The sequence below is a fragment of the Larus michahellis genome, chromosome 4 (assembly GCF_964199755.1).
Source record: "Larus michahellis chromosome 4, bLarMic1.1, whole genome shotgun sequence".
NCBI classification, from domain to species: domain Eukaryota; kingdom Metazoa; phylum Chordata; class Aves; order Charadriiformes; family Laridae; genus Larus; species Larus michahellis.
The window spans coordinates 61,250,837-61,272,138 of NC_133899.1; the positions used below are offsets into that span (position 1 = coordinate 61,250,837).

General features: G+C 36.4%; 1 protein-coding gene across 8 annotated transcripts in view; it reads right to left on the reverse strand.

The window, feature by feature from the left end:
* The window catches only part of HEATR5A (HEAT repeat containing 5A), a 70,419-nt gene that overhangs the window by 31,708 nt on the left and 17,409 nt on the right, over positions 1 to 21,302 (reverse strand). For 7 of the 8 annotated variants that reach the window (XM_074585093.1, XM_074585094.1, XM_074585092.1 and 4 more), the window contains exons 5-17: positions 20,471 to 20,579; positions 19,799 to 19,948; positions 19,373 to 19,544; positions 17,248 to 17,408; positions 14,511 to 14,766; positions 13,241 to 13,396; positions 12,207 to 12,457; positions 8,946 to 9,057; positions 8,007 to 8,159; positions 6,480 to 6,579; positions 5,635 to 5,744; positions 1,330 to 1,493; positions 1,036 to 1,211 (exon numbers count right to left, since the gene is read on the reverse strand). In XM_074585093.1, the coding sequence (XP_074441194.1) occupies positions 1,036 to 1,211; positions 1,330 to 1,493; positions 5,635 to 5,744; positions 6,480 to 6,579; positions 8,007 to 8,159; positions 8,946 to 9,057; positions 12,207 to 12,457; positions 13,241 to 13,396; positions 14,511 to 14,766; positions 17,248 to 17,408; positions 19,373 to 19,544; positions 19,799 to 19,948; positions 20,471 to 20,579 (2,070 nt within the window). The remainder of the gene's footprint in view (positions 1 to 1,035; positions 1,212 to 1,329; positions 1,494 to 5,634; positions 5,745 to 6,479; positions 6,580 to 8,006; positions 8,160 to 8,945; positions 9,058 to 12,206; positions 12,458 to 13,240; positions 13,397 to 14,510; positions 14,767 to 17,247; positions 17,409 to 19,372; positions 19,545 to 19,798; positions 19,949 to 20,470; positions 20,580 to 21,302) is intronic. The other variant, XM_074585095.1, reaches the window with a different exon arrangement.

Sequence of the window (21,302 nt, forward strand, 5' to 3'; positions counted from 1 at the left end):
CTCATCCAGGTCATTGATGAATATATTGAACAGGACTGGACCCAGTACTGACCCCTGGGGAACACCACTCCTCACTGGTCTCCAACTAGACTCTGTGCCCCTAATCACAACCCTCTGAGCTCTATCTTTCAACCAGTTTTCTATCCACCCCACTGTCCATTCATCTAACCCACACTTCCTAAGCTTCCCTATGAGGATGCTGTGGGAGACCGTGTCAAACGCCTTGCTTAAGTCAAGGTAGACCACATCTACCACCCTCCCCTCATCTATCCATCTAGTCATGCCATCGTAGAAGGCTATCAGATTAGTCAGACATGATTTCCCCTTGGTGAATCCATGCTGAGTACTTCTGATAGCTTTCCTTTCCTCCACGTGCCTTGAGATGACACCCAGAACGAGCTGTTCCATCATCTTTCCAGGGATGGAGGTGAGGCTGACCGGCCTGTAGTTCCCCGGCTCCTCCTTCTTGCCTTTCTTGAAGACTGGAGTGACATTGGCTTTCCTCCAGTCCCCAGGCACCTCGCCTGTTCTCCAGGACTTTTCAAAGATGATGGAGAGCGGCCCAGCAATGACTTCTGCCAGCTCCAGATACACACTTGTTTCTTCCCATCCACTTTTTATAAAGAATGAGGCAGGATAAGGGTTAAATTTTACTATAGCTTCCTACTCCTTTTGTCCCTCTTTGATTCTAAGGCATTTGGTGATTATGTATTAAGCACTATAATAATTGTGTAGTATCTCTTAAAATAAATTCTATTTTGATCAGGCTATCAAAACAAAACATTATTTTTCTTGGTCAACAGAATTTATTATAATGACAGTAACCTCTTACTGGATGTGCCTTTTTGTTGTGAGTAACTTTAAACACAAAGTCTAATAATTTGTTAGTCCAAATTATATTATTCAGATGGTTTACAGAATCCACCTATACAATTCATTATTTTTTCAGAATTGTTTTCTTTTGTATTCAATCTCAAACACTGGGACCATCTCTTAGCACCTCCCAAATTCCCCAACAGTTAGTTACTACTTTACCTGTGAGATTCTGCTACATGGGAAAATATAACTCCAAAAAGACGAGTTGCTGCACTGATAACAGATAATACAGGAGGTAGTGGTTTAGGTACCGAATCACCTTTTGCAACTTTCTCATAAATTGAGTAAGGGTCATACTCCAGGCTGCCGCCAGCTATGCTGTTACCTAAAAGGAGCTGTAAGAAGGGAAACAAGTGATAGCCATATTTTTAACCAAGTCAAAACCAGCACTGACCCAAATAACTGGAACTGTATAAAAATATAACACCACCATTATACTAGATCAAAATGTACCTGCTCTTCGATAAATCGGTGATCAGTCTCCTGCAGTAAGGGACCAAGTAAAAGGAGATCATTCTCATGACAAAGGGGTGGAAGCAAGAATGTAGAAGCATCAATCTGGCTATCTGGGACAGTCAAGTCAGTCACTAACTCCTTTAGAATAGCACAGAAGCTTCCTTTAAATGAAAGGAAAAAAATGTTCAAAATTTTCGGTTAATTACTTGCCACAAGCAAGTACTGAAATACATACTGAATATATGCCGAAATAGCAACATCCATCTAAAATTTTTCTTAAGTCTTCAAATAGTTAATTGGAGAACACACTGACTACAGGGGAAAGGACAGAGCACAGAAGATAAGCAAACTAAGCACATGCAGCAATCCAGAAGATGAAACCCAGAAGCCTTCACCTTTACAGAAGGCATAATGCCATACAACTGCTAATCCAGTAAGTTTCTTACATTTAAAGTAGAGGAAAAAAGCAGTTACAAGCACAGACATATTTTCTGAAAATCCATGCTGTGGAATGTATTACATAACCACACAGGAACACTTGGAGTTGGCAAGCAGATGTAATTTAAACCATCCATAAGTTTGACAAATAACCAAAAGCTGCAGAACGTACTCCCCTATTTCAGGAGTTTGCACTCAAACTAAAGCATGAAGAATTTACTGTAAGTTACATTATGATAATTTACACTGGTAGTTAAAACTTTCACAGATTTTTGTACATAATATTTCAGAGAAGACTGTACGTTATACATAAACATTAGGCATTCCGAGTCAGACTATTTTAGGTTATTAAAATAGTCCCTGCAGTGAAAGAACATTTCCCATGCTGAACCACACGTGGTGAGAAAGGTCTGGCTTACCCTGTAAGTAAGTTGTGTTGAAAAAACACTGCAGAACTGATCTTAAAGAATGTATACAGTCTTTATGCAAATATTATATAAGAATTTACCTCCAGAGCACTAAGATTGCAAAGTCAAGTCCTCACGAATTGAGAAATATCAGCACTAAGGGGCGATGAACTCTACATATCCACTTCGTCGCATTCACTTTTGTTGTTAGACGATCACACAGTTACCCATTTGCACTAAAGTTGATTGTAATTTTTCAACACACAGAAGCTCCCGAAAGTGGGACAGCACCATTATTGGCAGCTCAGGAGCAGAAGCGGAACCATTTGTATAGCTGGAGCTGGTAGCTGCAACCAGCTGTTTCACCCTTCCTGAATCTCGAATCCATCCTGAGACAGCCGGCTTCCTCCCCTCTGCCCACAAACCCCTCAGCCTCTCTCCCCTGCAGGCCCCTGTTGCTTTGCTGGCCTCCCTGACTAATTAGCAAGCGTGTCGTTTTTTCCCAAAATGCTTAAGACGAATCAAAATGCAAAAAGTTAGCATGATCAAATATATTCCAAGATGCACTGATAGTGTGTGAAAGGGACAGAAATAGAGCCTTTTAACAACAACACAATAATTAACAACAACTAGAAACTGCTCTTTCATTAATTATTATAGATCGCAAAAAAAAATAGTGAAAAATCCCCTTTCTATGAAAACAGCTTTTCAAATAAAATTTAATGGAGATACTCAGCAATTTTTAACCAAGGTAACACTTATTTTAGTCCCAGACACTTGGCCATCCTCAACATGCCAAATAATGTTATCACAATGTAAAGCAATTCAAAATTTTGAGGCAGAATGCTGTTCCAGCATCTAGCTATTCATCTGGTCCTATTAAGAGAAGTGAATGCTTGTATTCAATTTTATGGTTTAGACAGTGGAACATAACAAGCACAAAAAGCTGAAGAATGAAAAGAACCCTAATGAGTTCTCTGACAAAACACATTAATTTCAGACCACAGAAAACATCAAAAAATCTAATAATCAAAATTCAAACTACTCAAATGATTTGTGTGAAATTATCAATTTGGACATTATAATAATACAACTGTTTATATTAGCTCACAAGAAATAGATGTTTTAGCCTCAAAAACATGAGCACACCAGCATCCAAAGCTAATGACACGTGAAAATGATCAAGAATATAAATCATCATCTTAGAAACAGAACTTGCTTTTCCCAGCTTAACAAGTTTGTATGTTGTATAGGCTAAATTGCTAAGCCTTAACCATTCACAAATGATGGAAGACAGCAACTAGAACATGTTAAATGTTTTTCACTGATGTTCAAGTTAACCTAATACATTCTTGTCATATTTGTCTGCTGAAATAATGCAAAAAGCCACCCACTACTCACAGCAGCCTTTGTAATTCTGCTGTTTGAGCAGACACTGATTTTTTACTGATGACAGAAAGCACGAAGAGAAACATCGGAGAGGCAGAAAGAGAGCAGGAAAGGCCCAAGCAGAGCCCAAACAAGTTCTAGTACCTCAGCCCTCAGAAATCTAAAGGTTTGAGTCAAGAAAGAGGCTTGGAACTATGAATACACAATCTGTTTTCAACTGTTTATTTTGCTGGGTATTTTGTTTTGTTCCTCTTCTGATAAAGAAAAAAAGCTTTGCACATTATTTGCAGATATTAAAAGCTTGAGTTACAACTCCTAGTATATCACTCCATCACCAATTTTCTCAGAAAGAAACACCTTGCACGTTTCTAGCCTCTAGCTAACTACCCAGATCGAAGAAAATGAAAATAAATAAAACCATGAACTGGGTGCCAGGCTGTGCAACACAAGAGTACACCTACTAGTCTTCTTAGTGATAATGACTAAAATCAGACACCAAAAAAAGCACCCTGGGTTCCATAATCATATTGTTTTCCCTAATAATTTATTTTAAAAAATTCTAGTATTTGCAAAGACATACAGTTTCTGCATGAAGCTGTCTTACTGGAAATAATATGGAAAGAAAGGTACTTGTTTCAAGCTTTACCTTAAAAACTCTTTTTTGCATTTCTAAATGTTGCATACTTACATGTTAAAACGCATAACAGACCTTGAAAATAAGCTCTGTCAATATATGCATTCCCATTCTTTCCCCACCCTCACACTGCTGCATTACAAACAGGAGAACAAGTCTGAGACTACATCCGTCAAACTACTGTTTTGATTATGAGGCTATTTACAAAGCTTTCAGCAGGATCACCACTTACAAACCTTTTAAGCTTTTTCTTTATTTATTGGTTCTACATTGCAGCATCCTCAGCTAGGATGCTCTCTCACAAGATTCAGACTTTACAGATCACACTGTAAAATACTATCTATTTTTCAATAAAGTTAGACCATATGCAAAAATTCCCAACAAATCAAGAAAGCACCAAAACCACCCACACCCAAATATTCGTATTCTATAAAACATTGCCCCTGTAATAAAAGAACCAAAGAAATAACTTGCTGCAAGGGGTGGAGGTGTCATTTTCAGTCTTTTAAGTCCAAGTCACAAATGAATATTATACACTATGCTTCAGATGTTACATACAGACTTCTAATACGACAACAGCTTTAAGGCAAAGGTCAGGGATCTGTCCTTATGAAGATCCCCTTCGCAGTTACCACTAGATGGAGCAGATTATTTGAGTAAATATTCCCTCTCTGATACAGAGGGCACAGTCAATTCAGTGTCTGGCTGCCCCGTATTCTCTCTGTCCTGATGCAATACCCTGTACTTCTCTTTACAGCGGTGAAACACTCTGCTTCCTTATTTCAGTCCATACAGTACTCTATGGCAAACTATATTCACCTGACAATTTAAAGACAACAAAGATTTAATGTTTTAGTTGAACTGTTAGACCTGTCTAACTAGACTGCATAGTTATTGGATTACAGGATTAGGTTTTAAATACTGCTAGTTATATGTTCTGCTACAGAAAAGGGAGACTATCCCCAGATTTTTTTGAAATTTTTTTTAAATACAAATTTTTTATCCACAATCTGCACAGAATCAGATGAATATATCTGTAATATATAAGTCTACTTGAAGCAATCAAATTCTTTCAAATTCATTTAAATTTGTTTAAATTGTATTAAATTGGTTTATGCTAAGATTACACCTTTTGGAATTAGGATTCAATGGAAAGTAAAACAGGCGTCAAAGAAAGTCAATTCCTGAAGCAGTTTAAAATTGCATGGTTGTCTACCTTCAAGTTTCAACTAAAAATAGGAAAAAAGTCTGTATTTGTAATTGAACACTACCTTTTCAAAACTGTAGTGAAGTCAAATCTAAACAGAGGGAATAAAATTTGTTTATTAGAAAAGGTGGAACAAATCCTCGCTAGCTGAATATATATGTTGAACAAAAACTTAAAAATGAGCCCACGGTATTTTTAACAGATATATCTTTTAAGGAAATACGTACCTTCATAGGTCTTTGGAGGCAATACTGCTAGTAATTCATAAAGCTTATGTCTGTAAACTATTGACGGTGTTTTTAAAGAATTTCCATATGATTTATATATTGAAGAAAGCCTTAAAATATAAAAAGGACATCAAAGATGTTAAAGACTTCAAGCATTATGCAACGCTCCAGTTACATTTGTACTGCTCTACTGAATACTTTTAAAATGTATACATATTGTAACTACAGTTCTGATTTGCATTACCAATAGTAGAAGCAAAACAATTTATTTTGCATGCTCTGACAGAATCTCCTGTACTCCATTCCCAGTCATTATTTTTATTTAATGCTAGAGAAATAAATAAGGCTTTCTCTATTGCCTTTTGATTGTACCTATATTTATTATACTTAACTTTTGTGTGGATATATCTCTGTAAATTTGAGTTCAGAGCCCAAATACATTAAATCACTACATGTTCTCATGGCAAAAATATAAAAATTATAAAACCCTTTCCAGCTTAGCTCTGAATCTAAGTATTAAAAACATTTTGTCCAAGCATATTCTTGAACTTTGTTTTTCACTTTATAAAAGATCATAACGCTTAAACATGAATGTGTATGTTTGATTTAAAAAGCAGAATAAAACCACTAAGTGAACAAAAGCATGCTTTTTTTACCTGAAACTGTAAAGCGCATGACACATTATGTCAGCTAAAGTCTTCAGTTCTACAGCTGAATTTTATACACTAATTTTTGGACTTGGAAAAGGAAGTTCTTTAGAAAGTGAACTTAATAAAATACAAGAAGATTACTCTCTAGCTTTTCAAAACCAGAATCTCATTTAACAGTTTGATACACACACTTACTGTGTCAATAAATCAACCGCACTTGGGAGAGGAGGAAGAAGTCTCTGAACAACTTCATCCGTAAGAAGACCAGCACAGTGTGAAACAAAGCTTTTGATAGCTAGAAAAGGAATTGGATTTCAACTTACTAAGTGTGAGATGTCTAGAAGAAAAATAATCACATTATTACCTCACTAATAATTTAAAAGTAGAGGAAAGCATGTAAAAAAATTTTAAAGTACTTCGACCAATAATTTAAGAAACTGACAGAAATCTCAAATGGAAAAAAAGTCATATTTACAGATGCGCTCTTTTGGTGTCTCTATTGAGTTAATAGTTCAAAAAGCACCTAGAGAATATGCTATTTTCAAAAGCAAAAGAAAATATTTAAAAGTTAATTGCTTAAGTACTTCTCAAATGAAGTTATTATTGAATTACACACTTTCTGATAGATTTTAATAGTGAGAGAGAGGGATGATCGCTTTACTAGGGTTCACATTTCTGCAATGCAAAGGACCCTTTAGTACTCTGGAACACATGACTGAAACACATTCAAGTATTTGAAGATCACCGGAGTCTTCTCTTGTTAAACCCAAATTCACAATATTTCATAAGGAAAAATTGCAACCTACCACACAGCAGCCAAACACACAGTACTCTTTACTGGCTGAGAATTGCAACTTCCTTCTTGTAATATTTACCTGAGTCTTCTCACCCTCACAAATGTGCATGACTGACTCACCAATTCTATTTTGCTTACAGTAAGTCAGCTATTAGGAAACAGAACTGCTATTTACCAAATATAACAGACTGTATAAACAACAGAACATATCCTGGTTTGGGTCCTCATTTGTCACTGTGATATGTATGTTAAATAAGAGAAGAATCATAGAATCATAGAATCATTTAGGTTGGAAAAGACTCTTGGGATCATCGAGTCCAACCATCAACCCCACTCTGCAAAGTTCCCCCCTACACCACATCCCCTAACACCGCAACTAAACGAGTCTCAAACACATTCAGGGATGGTGACTCCACCACCTCCCTGGGCAGCCTATTCCACTGTCTGACCACTCCTTCTATGAAGAATTTTTTCCTAATGTCCAGTCTAAACCTACCCTGCTGCAGCTTGAACCCATTCCCTCTTGTTCTATCACTAATTACCTGTGAGAAGAGACCAGCACCAACCTCTCTACAATGTCCTTTCAAGTAGTTGTAGGGAGTGATTGTAGCCTCCTTTTCCTCAAACTAAGAGAAGCAACCCTCGTGATATCATTTACTATTTGGAAATCAACTGATTAGAAGAAGAGGAAAAACCCTCTTGGGTTTTTTGTTTGTTTTTTACAAAAATGAAACACCATGTATACAGATATACAGGTAAATATATATATATATACACACAAACATGTATGTCGGGGAGTGAACACATCCTTTACCATTCAGTGAAAAAAAAAAACAAACGATATGAAATATCGTTGTTCTTTCAGAAGGGAAAACAAACAGCGAAACTATAAATACGCAGAGGAAGACACAGTAAATCCCACTTACCACAGAGAGCACCAGCACGACCTTCCAGCGTTACTTGCCAGGTAAATGAATCTCCTCGTGTTTTCTCTGTTTCTAAGTCTTTAGGAGATGATGGAAAGATGCACTTCCACAGTAACAGCATTCGTGGCAGGTGGTGTTGGACAACTGCAGGACCTGTAAGCATTGACAGTTGTCACACCAATGTAAGGACTAATAAAGTTATTTTTTTTCTTTGGTTCTTTTACCTATGTTCACAAAATCATTACAACTGTGAATAAAACATTATGCTACTTTCCCAGACGTCTCATACATAATTTCTCAAATGCTTACTGTCTTGGTGGATCACAAGCATAAAAGAGATGTAATAAGCAATAGTGATGTTCAGAAAAGCAAACATTTGTTATGAGTTAATGCACAATCTAAGAAAAATCTGGGAGCTTTTGGGCAGAAGTAATAGCTGACAACATGCAAAGTGCCTTAAAAATATGAACAAAACAGATAAAATACATTCTTCATGAGTAATTTAGTGATCACAAACAATAATCTGACCACTAATAAACGTCAGAAAATTCTGTAAAATTTCAAATGCCTGACAAGAGGGAAATACAAATGATTAGCTCATTTTGTTCTGGGGTAGATCTTAAAAAAATATCAGTGTAATTCTTAATGACCACAAAGACATTTAGTTAGATTTACTTTGAAATTTATCTTCTACATTTAATTAATAGCGGTCCCACCCCGTCATTGCTTTTTTCAGACATTGCTCCCAGTGAACTAATAGCAAACTTGGAAGAAATGAGGTTTTTACTTTAGAAAATTTTTCTAAACGTTCTGATTGACGTTGTTTTTTAAGAACTATTTTGCAGTGCTAAATAAAATGAAACATCAAAAGAACTAAAGTCAGAGAAAGAATACAGAACAGCTTGTTTTGGTTTAAGAAAAATTGTAGAAAGCTACTACCTAATGTCATGAGGGCCGCTATCAAGAGCCATCCAGCCTGTGTTCGCTGCAGTGAAATGCGACTGTTCTGAGAAGCAGAACACAACAAATCTTCTGCTACTGTCATGATTACCTTCAAAGTTAAAGAAAAAAAAAAAAAAAAAAAGAGCATCAGCATCTTAGTAACTAACAAATGATTTTTCAATATCGTTTGCCGTTTCAGTGTCCCCGAATAGAATGCCATCGTCTCACGCCACAGCAAGAAACTCAGGCTCATGAAGTTGCAATGATCAAGTTCAATACTAGCCTGGGACAGCTTCAACAGTTCCTGTGGGGTACTAGGTAAGCTCCCTTCTTTTATCAGCAGTAAAATAAGAGCTGATGATTCTCACAGGAATATGTGTGGCAAGGACAAAAGGGTTCTGATATTCTGTTTATGCCACTATGTAGAAAAAGGATAGCATGAGACCTACAAATTAGAGCTCAGAAGAAGTGATGAAAGGATTAACGATCTTTTTATCCCTGTTTTACAATATGGTCTATCATTATCTCTGACAGTTTCTAATGAATGGCATGATCAAATAAACAAGTTAGAATGCTATGGTACAGTTAGAATTAATCCTATCTTAGGTTCTCCATGATAATTGCATGTGCCTACTATTACATGCTAAATGCAATGTGACAATCTGTGCTTGTTACCAAAGCCCAAGCCACCCAGAATTTGCACGGAGGAACACACAGTGTGTCCACGGACAGTTACCACAGCATGGCCACAACTTCAAAAAGTATTCTGCAAATGGCTTGCTTCAATTACGTTTCATATAAACCAAAGTAAGTATTTCCTACATCTTGCATTATGTTTGGTTGCCCAAACGAACTGCTTGTAACTTAGTATTACAAGTAAGAAGCGTCATTATCAATAATATCATTAAAAGCCTCAGTATAGCAAATTTCTTTCTATATCTTTTTGCACAGTATAATTTAGTTGGACAATATAGACAGCATCCTTTCATAATTTATTTGAAAAATTATAAAAATTCATCAAAGCTTGCACATGAAAGTTTGCTTCGTGAAAGCTTGAAGTTTGTACACTTCCAAAACTTAATGAAATATTAACAGTCTGAAAATATTCCACAATTCTATAATGCTACCAGATGGTTGCAAATGAAGACATTTATTTTGACAGATTCTTGATAAATTTAAAATATTTGATCCTAAAATTAAAATGGCACCCCTGTTAAGTTCTACTATTAAAAATTACTAACAGCTTAGTATACTTAAATTACCTGTTAAACAAGCATCCTAAAAGGATTTCACTTGATGATTTTTGACAATTTTTCTCTCCATGTACTAGGAGAAATGTCTTATTTTTGAAGGATTTTTTTTTTAAGTATAAGCACTAGTACAGTATACTACATATACACAGACCCACTAATTATTTTTTTCTTTTCAATAGTTTCCACTTGCAACTCTAACCACTCTCTCAAAGGAAAATGCATTACTATAAAACAGTTTCTGCCCAGGTCACTACTGCCTACGTTTGATATTTCCTTTTCAAAACTGCTCTGTTTAACACTGGTCTCTTTCAGCTCCCCAGAAGAGGAGCTCGACTGGAATCTGGCAGCGTTCCTAGGAGAGAATGGAAAAGGGCTTTTGTCAGCTCCTCTGTTCTCCCCCCTGCCAGCTTAGTACAGAATACAGTGTTTCTCCCACACTTTTCTGTGACCTCCCATACCTCCTCCTGGCCCTATTTCATCCTATTCTATTCCTCTAAAAGAAATCTGTGTCAAGAATTATGTTTCTCTGTTAAACAGAAACTTTAGCTCGACTTAGGTGTATAGTATTTGAATGGCCTTCTTACCTATGTAACTGGGCAAATGATACTAATTTTGCTCTCTCCCCATGGTCTTCCAGTAATCACAAGGCAAAGCTTATAAAGCTAAGAAAAACAGGCTTTTTTTTTTTTTTTTTACATTTATAAATTGTTTCATCAGCAGTTGAGGCTTTGAATGTTGGGAACTGTAGCTAGCAATGTCTGTTGAGGAGTGGCGTGGAACTGTTAGTACTCAACAATGCTGAAAGGGTGGGCTGGAACCACTGCAAGGGGCATTTTTCCCAATGTACTAAAGCACTCCTTTCATCCTACACTGGTGTGATAACAAGAAAAAACCCACAATCCTTGTGTCAAAGTGTGCCACTTCTACTCTAACATCCACTGGCTCCAAAATGGGTATTTTCAGAACTGAGAATGTGTGTCTACATTATGCAGAGAATTAGCATGTACTGCTGATATTTGTGTTGCGCCATCATTTTCCAACTGTGAGTAACTTCATGGATATAATTCTCATTGTGATGGAAACAGCTTCTTTTCCTGGTCTGTGTTTCTACATCTGCATATTCCTAAAACTTCAGAGCACAGTATATCCTATCTGAGAGATTGGTACAAGCATCTCAGACTATGTTAATGCAAGAAATTGCTTCCTGTTAAATTCTGTAAAACAAAATGAAAGCATGTATCTGTTGGACTTGATCAAAGATTTTCAAGATAATACACAGTTGCTGTTATTGGTGTAAGCACTGACTAAACTGTACACTGGAGATGCACTGATAGGCCTGGAAAATATTAATTTGGCCTAATGTGTGGTTGAACAAGTTTCCTTCCAGGAAACTTATTTCTAACATCACAGCATACAATAGATCTGTATGTATCCTTCTAATCATTTTTCTATAAAAGAAAGATCTTTCCTTCGGCAAAGTCTGATACATTTCAACTGTACATACTCCAGTCTAGCCTTTTCTCACCATTAACATTGCTGAAACGTCAGCTTTCTAATTTAAGCCTATGTGAAACTGGGCCAGAGCTGCAGAAGGTTTGATCTTGCTTAAAATTCTGAAAAACGCAACTCTACTCAAGAAATGTTTTCTCCAAGTAAACCTTTTCTTAGACTGTTCAATTTAAGTCCTTACAGCTCTGCAGAGTTGACCTCTGACCCAAAACAACAACTAAACTTCTCCCCTAACAAACTTCTCCATTAGAAAAAGGTAGCAGTGGGAGTGGTTAATAAAGTCATTAGCGAGGCTTCTTGAGAAATTCACAATCCTGACACATGTAAGAAAAACACTTGCTTATTTCAGTTATGGTATGCTTCAAAATCCCCTTCTTGAGGAAAGAAAATATCTCCTCAGTATACTGATTTAAGTGATCGCGCCATAAAGAATACACGCAAATACTACTGCAAAAACACAAAAGAACTGCCTATAAGTAAAGTATTCAGACCGTACCTTCCCTTTTCCATGTGGGATTCCTAAAGGACAGTGTTTTACTGCACCCAGCAAAGCAGCAACAGCAAAACTGTAGCCAGTTACTGCTTCTGGGGAGGATTTCAATACACTAAGACGTTCAATGCAACGATCCAACAGCAGGGACACGTAGGAAGGCAATGCTACTGCAATACAGCGTAAACACCAAGCTGCTGTTAGTCTAACTGAAATGCTGGGATGAAGAATGACAGAAATTACTGCTTCCAGAACTCCTGAAAAATAAAATGCATAAACACACTTAAGAAACAGGCAAGCAGATTGTCAAACAAGCAAAAATGTATGCAGAGGACTCACCACTATCCAGTTTCTGTACTTGTCTTTAAAAAGTACTATTGATTTTTATTGTGAAATATTTCTTATCAAATTTAAATACTTCAATACTTTTCAAAAAAAGTTATCCTGAATCAAAAGTAACAATATGGAGAAAACCTAACATATTATGCAGTTATTCACCAACAGGCATAGAAAATATCCGTAAGTATTCTCAGGGGAGCAGAAATGTATGCAGGGGAAACAGATATCCACTTGAGCCCATACAGAAAAAAAAACCAATTCTGACTGCAGCTAAATGAAAACAATAAAGGTAGATGAAGATACGCAGCTTAATCAAACTGATTTACTGTAAACATTACAAAGTGTTAGACTTGAAATACAACCCTTAATGGAGTTAAATTTTATATTGAGGTTTTTTTTAATTAACATAGTAGTACAAGCTGGAGAAGATAGAGAAGTCTTTGGGCAATGCCTGAGGATTTCCTACAGCATATAAGGTAGCCAAATTATCTTTTTTTTTTTTCTTTTTCCATTTAGTGGAAGAAAACAGAAAAGAAGAACTAAGGAGGTCCAGGTGAGGAGACTGCACACCAGAAGAAAGATTGCTATAGTAAATGCCAGACAAAGGATCCCAACAGATTTGAAAGAATTAACAGTCTCTGATAAGAAATCAGAGAAGATCACAGTGAACAGAGTAATATATTTTGTACTCTGACTTGTACCTGTACTGGAGTCTTGCAGTAATGGTGCTGCTGTAGTTCCTAAGCCATGGATGAGACTTCCAAGCTCCTGAAGTGCACACACAAGCACGTGCTGACTTGCTGTTACATCTGTTGTAGTAATTCTTGTTTCCAAGTTACTGTCACTCATTGCAGCATCTGATAACACAACACAGGAAGATCCCCATTGAAATCATTACCAAAATGAAACAAATGGATGAGAGAAAGGATTTTGCTATGGTAAGTTGTTTATATTACCAAACGAGCTTCTATCATTACCATTTTTATTACTGACCAAATTGTTTTCATAAGGGTTTACCTTCACTGAGACAAGTACATTTCTGTTACTCAAGTGGATAGTGTAGTAATGTCTGTGAGGGCAGGAGCGTAGATAAAATGGAAGCTACCAAATTGCTTATCTTTAAGTGATGGGGAACAGTAGCTAGTAAGAAGCATGCTATTCTCAGTCCCATCAAAAGTGACTTGAAGAGGTCATGCTTTGATGTAACTTGCCAGATTTTACCACACAGTAGGAAAAAAGAAAGGGAAGGAAAGGGTAAATTGGCGCAAGAACAAGCGAGTGAGAAGGTGAGGTCAGGTAAGAAAGAGGGAGGGAAAAATTTTGACTTTTTTGAGAGTTCATCTTTTGGTTATGTCAGTTTAGACATTTAAGGACACAATATGCAGCTGTACACCAGGTGACGACTGGTTATGCCCAGCATTCTCTTTCTTTTCCCCTACAAGGACGATGGTGGGAGATGATCAGCTTTTTTTGGAAGTTTTGTACAAGACTTTATCATGTAAGAGATCTGTTTTCTCCAGAAAAGATGCTCATTTTGTCTATTAGGAACAAATGCTTCTTTTTTGAACCATCAGTTGTGTCAGCTGCTCTGGATAGGAATGCAGAATCTGGCTAGACATGTATTAACTGCCAATTTAGCTTATTTTACAGTACTATCTATACTTTATTGCTGCATGTATTTATTATTTTATTATATTTTTAATCGGTTAGAATTATACTCACCAGGGAAGCGTTACAAACAACGTTTACACTTGTGTGGGTACACACATGCAGAAACACAGACACACACAAATAAATAACCAACCAACCCAAGCTAAAAACAAAGCAGTCCATCAAAAGCCCTCTACATTATTATGGTAATAAATCAGCACTATATATTCTATTTCTGCAGTCTCAGGATTAGGAAGTTGGACAATCACTTAAAAAAAGGAAGAACAGAGGCCCAAATGGATAATCTTGTTAGACCCATACCCACAACTTTCTTCAGTTTCCAGATGGCCTGACAAATCTCCTTGGCAGCTGTAATTTGAGCTTTTTCCCCAAGAAGGCCTCCTACTGTAGCTCGAAGGATAAATGAAACACAGCGGCGGCAGCCGATAGCATCCATCTGATTCTGAATAGCCTTAGGGTGAGACTGAGACACGAGATCTAGAATATGGGAAAGGAAGGCAGAGAAGTTCCTTTCAAGCCATTGTGCTCCTAATGTAGAGACAAATACCACATATGCCTGGAAGAGATTTAAAAAGAAGCCATATTTTAGAGCAAAGTCATCTGGAAAACCACTGCCAGCTATCCCATGTATTTTTTTATTTTTATTTTTTTTTAATCTCTGCACATCGCCACAACTAGAACATCACTAAACTGAGATTACTTATACATTATGCATCTATAAATCACGCGTGTTCTCATTTTCAGGTAGCTGCAATTTTTGGGGATCTAGTTAAATACTTTAACTTACTATCAAAACTGTACCAGCACTACTGCAGCCTGTTTGTCTGTGAGTTAATTGAAGCTGCTTGCCCACGTTACTTCATTGCAGAGTGTGAGAAATGGCAGTTTACCCTGCACAGGCACTTGTTATGTAAAACATTGTGTTTGGTCTCACTGAACAACAGCTTCCAGCTATTTAACATTCTGCACGTGGAACCCAAATTTAATGTATGAATGCATTTTAAGAACTACTATGTTACAAAACTATAACCCATAACCCTGAGAGAATTCTGTTATTATAGGCTTTGAATTAAGGAATATTTGCAGCCCCCAAGCGCTGCTCTTCATCTGAATGGATTTTAATTGTTTGCCTTGCAATGGAGGTACCATAAAAACACTATGTTTGTCACAACAAGGAGAAAGAATGCGGAGTCACTTTACAAATCTAATCACCACAAGACCATTTATTTTGCCACATAATATGCTCCCTTACAAATGCCTACCACGTGCTTGTGTTGGATTTTTTTTAATGAATAGACGTGCTACCATCAAGAAAGGGGAACACCAAAAATAAGAATATGCAAACAAACACACAAGATTCCTCATAAGAAAGTTCACAACTACTACCCATATCAACAAACTTCTCTATTTGCCTCCTACATACTTTGTCTCCTAATATTGACAACAAAATTGTTCACATAAAAGAAAATGAAGTACTGTAGATGGAAAAATTGTACTATTAGATCCTGTTAGCATCTTGACAAATACTACTTAGGCTTTGTAACGTACCAGTACATTAGCCCTGGTTTACAGATTTGAAAACTGGGGAATTTAACAGGATAAACAGATTTGTGAAGAGACATACTGCCAAGGCTACATTTTGAACCTGGCTGCGTCTTGAACAAATATAAATTCTTCTTCCAAAGGTAAGAAGTCATCTTCAGTGTTATTGTTGGTTTTTATTTATAATAAGCTGCATTATAATAAGCTGCAATTCACATAATTAACACCTTTTATAACTGCAAGTGTTTTCTGCCCGCAGACACTGATATACGCACAATTTCTCAAGTTTTTCTGGTAGAAACATTGCACTATTTTAACTGCTCTAGTGCAGTTAGTGTGTACCATCTGGCACAGATACTATTGTGTTAACATAGGAACGCATGAAAAAGGAGACAACCTCCAAAAAACAGTACAAATAGCCAATACACTGAACTGAAGCATCTATTCCTGGAAAACTAATAAAACCACCGTGTATACAGAACACCCTAGGAGTCTGGCATGCATTTTCTAGGCAAATAGCTGTCAAGGTATTATTGTTCCCCAGCTTTTCTGTCCCTCTGCCAGAACTTAATGCTTCCACCCAGCATGATCTGAGCATAGAAGACAATTTGTGAGCACTTCCTAGCTGTTCCAGTGCAAAGTCTGGCAGCTTCTGTCATAACTCAAGCTAATTTACAGATTTTTTGCACTGCAGAAGTTGAAATGCACTGAAGAAATTCCCTTACTAGCAAAGGGTACGTATCAAATAGCTGTGGGGACTGTAACATATTAAAATCACAGCTGTTTGGTATGTAAATGTTCACCACAACCTTTAGTCTTCATTCACAGGCTTAACATTTGAATATCTAGGTCTTAGCATGCAAATGCTGTTTAAGATAATATTTACAGGAAGAAGCCAATCTGATATTATCTGAAAAATGTATACTGTTTTTACCAGTGTGCATTATATGATCTGACTTCAGTCATGCTCAGTTAACAAGATTCTATCCTCTAACTGAGCATCCTGGAACACACCAAAACAGGTATTTGGTTTTTTCCACTAAATTCTGTTTTCCTTACTTTTCATGCACTTATTCAAAGCAGAACCATGCTTTCAGAACAGGACCTGGAATGTCCCTATATAGAAGGAAACTATTCCAAGTTCAAAGAACTCTTGTAACTTCTCCTTTAATTTTTAGACCTAAGGTATTAAGTTTTAAATTGAAAATTTGAGGAAAGTACTTATTATGTCACTTATTTGAAATTCACATTGTGTGAAACTTTCAAAAGTAATAAATATTTAATTTTGAAAATGTCAAACTGTCAGGTAAACAATAAGTAACATCACAAATCTGTTTTCTTTCTAGCATCACTCGATATATAAATCCCTATTTTAAAGTACTTACACTTAGTCACAGATACAAAATAGGATGAAATAAGAGATATATGGAGCGCAAAACAGTTATCATAGGACCATTTAGCAATCTCAGAAAATCATGAGTAACATAATCCAAACCTGGGTGACTCCAACTCGGACATCTCTGCTGACTGAACTCGTCCCTTTCAACATATCGCCACTGGCTCGTAGAAATCCACAACTTCCGCGCAGAAATCCAGTTCCCAATAGCTCCATCACTTCTTCCATAGAGATCCTGCGGAAGTTATGCCTGGTGGATGCTAAGAATAGATGTAAATCTTTAGAGGAATAGCTCTGTAAAAATGTAAGGAAAAGTTTGGCCTCTAATCGTTTTAGAAAAAACAATTTGCACAAATTCAGTAGCACAATAAAATCAAATACTGTTTGAGCGTAATTTCACAACATAAGCTGCGACATTTTAGGAGTCAGTACTCCAGTGAACCACAATATTTCTCAGTTTTTCCACTTCAGCTGTCTTTAAACAGTTTAGGCCATCACCTAATACTTACGCAGACCTTTACCTTCCCTCAGTGTTTACCATCTAATCTAAGCTCCCTTGGAAAAAAGGTCTCTATGACTTACTCCTAACACCTGAAGCTTCAGGAAAGCCCTGACTCTAACTCATTGCAGCTCACTGCCAAAGACAATCCTCTATTCCAAACTCCAGGCAGGGTGGATTACCTTTCTGCTATGCTTACCCAGATATGGAGCACAGCCACAAGTTCTCTTAGAAACAAAAGCATCTCACCTTAGTATTAAATTAGCTCTCCAAAAGAATGAGAATAATAGAATATGTTTATGATATTCTAGGAAAATTATTTATCCCTACTTCCTATTCTGTTGTTTTATTTCTTGATAGACAGTTCATATAAGATACATGCTGGGACACGAGCACGCAAACTGCATGATGACTGCACACTGGGCAAATTCAGTGACCTAAAATTTTCACTATATTTTTCATTCTCTTCCAAGTATTGAAATGGGAAAAGGAAGGAGAGGATTTGAAATAATCGTGTCCAAAAATAAATTAAAAAAACAACCCAATATCAGCAGGTTATCAGAGACAATGCAGAAACTTCAGGACTATGCACTTCTTCACATACTGCTCCCACCACCTGTCCCCTAGCCCCTTCCAGCCCCCCCAGCTTGTCTCACTTAGCTTTGACTTCTTTTTAACTAAAAAAAACCTAAAATAAATAAAAATAACCAACCAAACATTTTATGAGCTTCCCACATAACCTTATCTCAGCACTTTAGAAATACAACCACACTGCTTACAAAGATTAAATTACTGAGTCTATAAAGAGGTCATAGTATTATTTTTTTTTACTTTATTGGGAAAAGGTGAGTGCTGACTGTTTTCTGTAACACAGCAATTCTCTCCAAAAGATTCTTAGAAAAGTACTTTATAAATCAAGACTTCAGAGTTTCCAATGCAAATACAAAGCCTCGAGAATTTTGAAAGGCAGTAAGTTGGGCTTAAAGGCATCTAATTCTGTCATTTGCTGCTTATGGCACCAAAAGTCTTCTCTGATGTCATGAAAAACAGAGCAAACAGTCTGAATCACACTTACTCTACATCTTGTTATATTTTTCTTAGATTACAGTTAGATATTTAGCTTTGGGCTCCTGAATTGGACTTAAAATGCCTAGTCTGAATGACACCAAAGACTGGAGGTGTTAACTTTGTGCCAGGATGCTTCAGTTAGACCTAGTACTCTCTGTCAGCAGAAACTGTTACGTAGTTGAGTGAACAAATCTGCATGCTTTTTTCTGCTTCTAATCACATTTGTACTGCTAGATAATCCAGATGTGACATTGATGATTGTGGAAAAACAGCTTGAAAAGATATCCTTAACTCTCTTGTTTGTCAAAGTGACACTCCCTTAAATCTTAGTGCTTTCCACGTCGCTGAAATTAATCTTGCCTTTAAATTTTTGAGGCTGCTAATTTCTCTCCATGCAATAACAATCTTGTAACAGAGAAAAACAGTTTTACCAAATATTTTTTTTTTTATTAATTTATAAATACATATATATGGGTTATCACAACGAAACCACAGCACTTCATGAGAGAAACATTACAAAAAAGACCAAACCAGAGATGTGCACAGCCAGGCGAAGCTTACATAGTGATTTTACTTTGGGCTTCAACACTGCTTGAGAGTTTCTGATCATCTGACAGATTTTTTTTTACAAACCAGCAAACAAACTACGTACTTTACCTGTTGGCTGTTTAGATGTTAGAGCTCTAGCCAATACTGTGCCTAGAAGTTTTGAAACTGCTAATCGTACATCGTAATTGGAACCTTCAAAGGATTTAAAACACAAAGTGACAACACTATCCAGATCTGTACTCCACATAAACACTGCTTCATTCTGAAGTTCAAGAAGACACTAGACAAAAAAGGGAAATAAAAATGTTTTGATGTGGAAAAGCACTCAGTACAAATTTTAGTTTGCTACACAGTACGCAGAGTTCTCCCTAACAAAATAAGCACGTTGCTTCATACTAAAATGACTTGAATTTTTGCAGTATCAAAGAAATGAAGATAAGCAAACAATGTATTTACTGCTGTGTTCATCATCCATCAAAACAGAACTTTACTTAGAGAGCTTACTTAATAAAAACAGCTATAAGAGCACTTTACCTTTGCAGCAGCACAGCGGACTGCCATGGATCGATCTGTCAAACATGATCGGGCAGCTTTGTAAATATCTCTGTGACAGGGGATAGCAGCAGCTCCTAAACCTTTTAATATATTTTGCAAACTAAGCATGATTTCATAGCGACCTTGAGACTGAAAAAATGAAAAAGAAAACTGTTAAAGCTTTGTAACACTAAGCTCCTTGGAAATACAACATGCCAACTATTGAAACAGATAAACAATGGTTTTGGTCTTTTCAACTTTTATAGATCTTTTTATGTGGAACTGAGTCAAAGCTGATAACTTGCTCTGTAAGCAAGTGAAAACAGTAATTCTATGTTCTACTGGAAAGTACTCGCTAGCAGTTTAAAACTCAAAACATGAAGTACAAGCTGGAGCAGAAATGTTCTCATTAATAAGGCAATTAGATTTTCGAGTTTATCAAGTTCTTTCATGAAATCAGTTTGAGAATAGCTATGATCCATCCTTTTATAGCCATAATCTATTATCTCTCTAGCAATTCTTTGGAATTTAGGCATTGATTTTTATCCTATGACTTTCCACAATTTTTTCACATTTTGGTATCATGCACTTTCTCCTATTCATTGGTCCACCTACCAACAGTAAACATCCTATTATTTTTCCAATCATTTTTTAAACATGCTGTTCCAATACCTCTGCATTCTTCATTGCTTTAAGCACATTCCCAACGGTGTCAGTAAAACTGTTTCCCAAAATTCTTCCCAATTTTTTGTATAAATAGCCCAAGCATACCACCGCAGCACTAAAACAAAAGCAAATCCAAAGACGCGTGAAAATGGATGCAGTAATAGATGAAAGGGATTAAGACGACTAACGTAATCACAATGGGCAAACAACAAAATAACTAAAGAGAATGTCCCAAAAATGTAAGTGGATTATCAAAAGGAAAAAAATATTTATTTTTTTTTTAAAAAAAAGGTCTGTGTGTGGCACATATGGTCTAGGAGAAACATGGATACAAAGGTTGGGAAAATAACTTGGATAATACAAGAATTCAGGTAATACAATCTTCCAATAAATTTTACAATAGGAATACAATTTTCATATCCACCATTAAACCTTAATTTCTAACTAAGCATGCCTTGCATCATGCAGTTTATGGCACTGTGCTAGAGCAGATGCTGCTGTAAGTACCCAGGGACAGGTTTATTTACAATTCGATGGTCAACAGTACACTGAAAATGGTCTAGTAATTAAAATTCTGGCATTTATGTATAACAATACATAATAAGGAAACACCTTCAAGTAAATAAAAGTATAAGCCCATGTCCTTTTCACAGCACACAGATTCTGAATTTAGTTTCCTGGTGAAATAAGTGACAACTGGAGTTTATGTGCTCATTGGCATCTCCTTCAGCCAAAGCAAAAATTGCTAAATATTGGAGGAAAAAAAAAAAAGAAAAGAAAAAAGAAAGGAATTGCTTAATTAAAGAGTGTTTTCCTTTGAGTAATTAATTAAGGAACA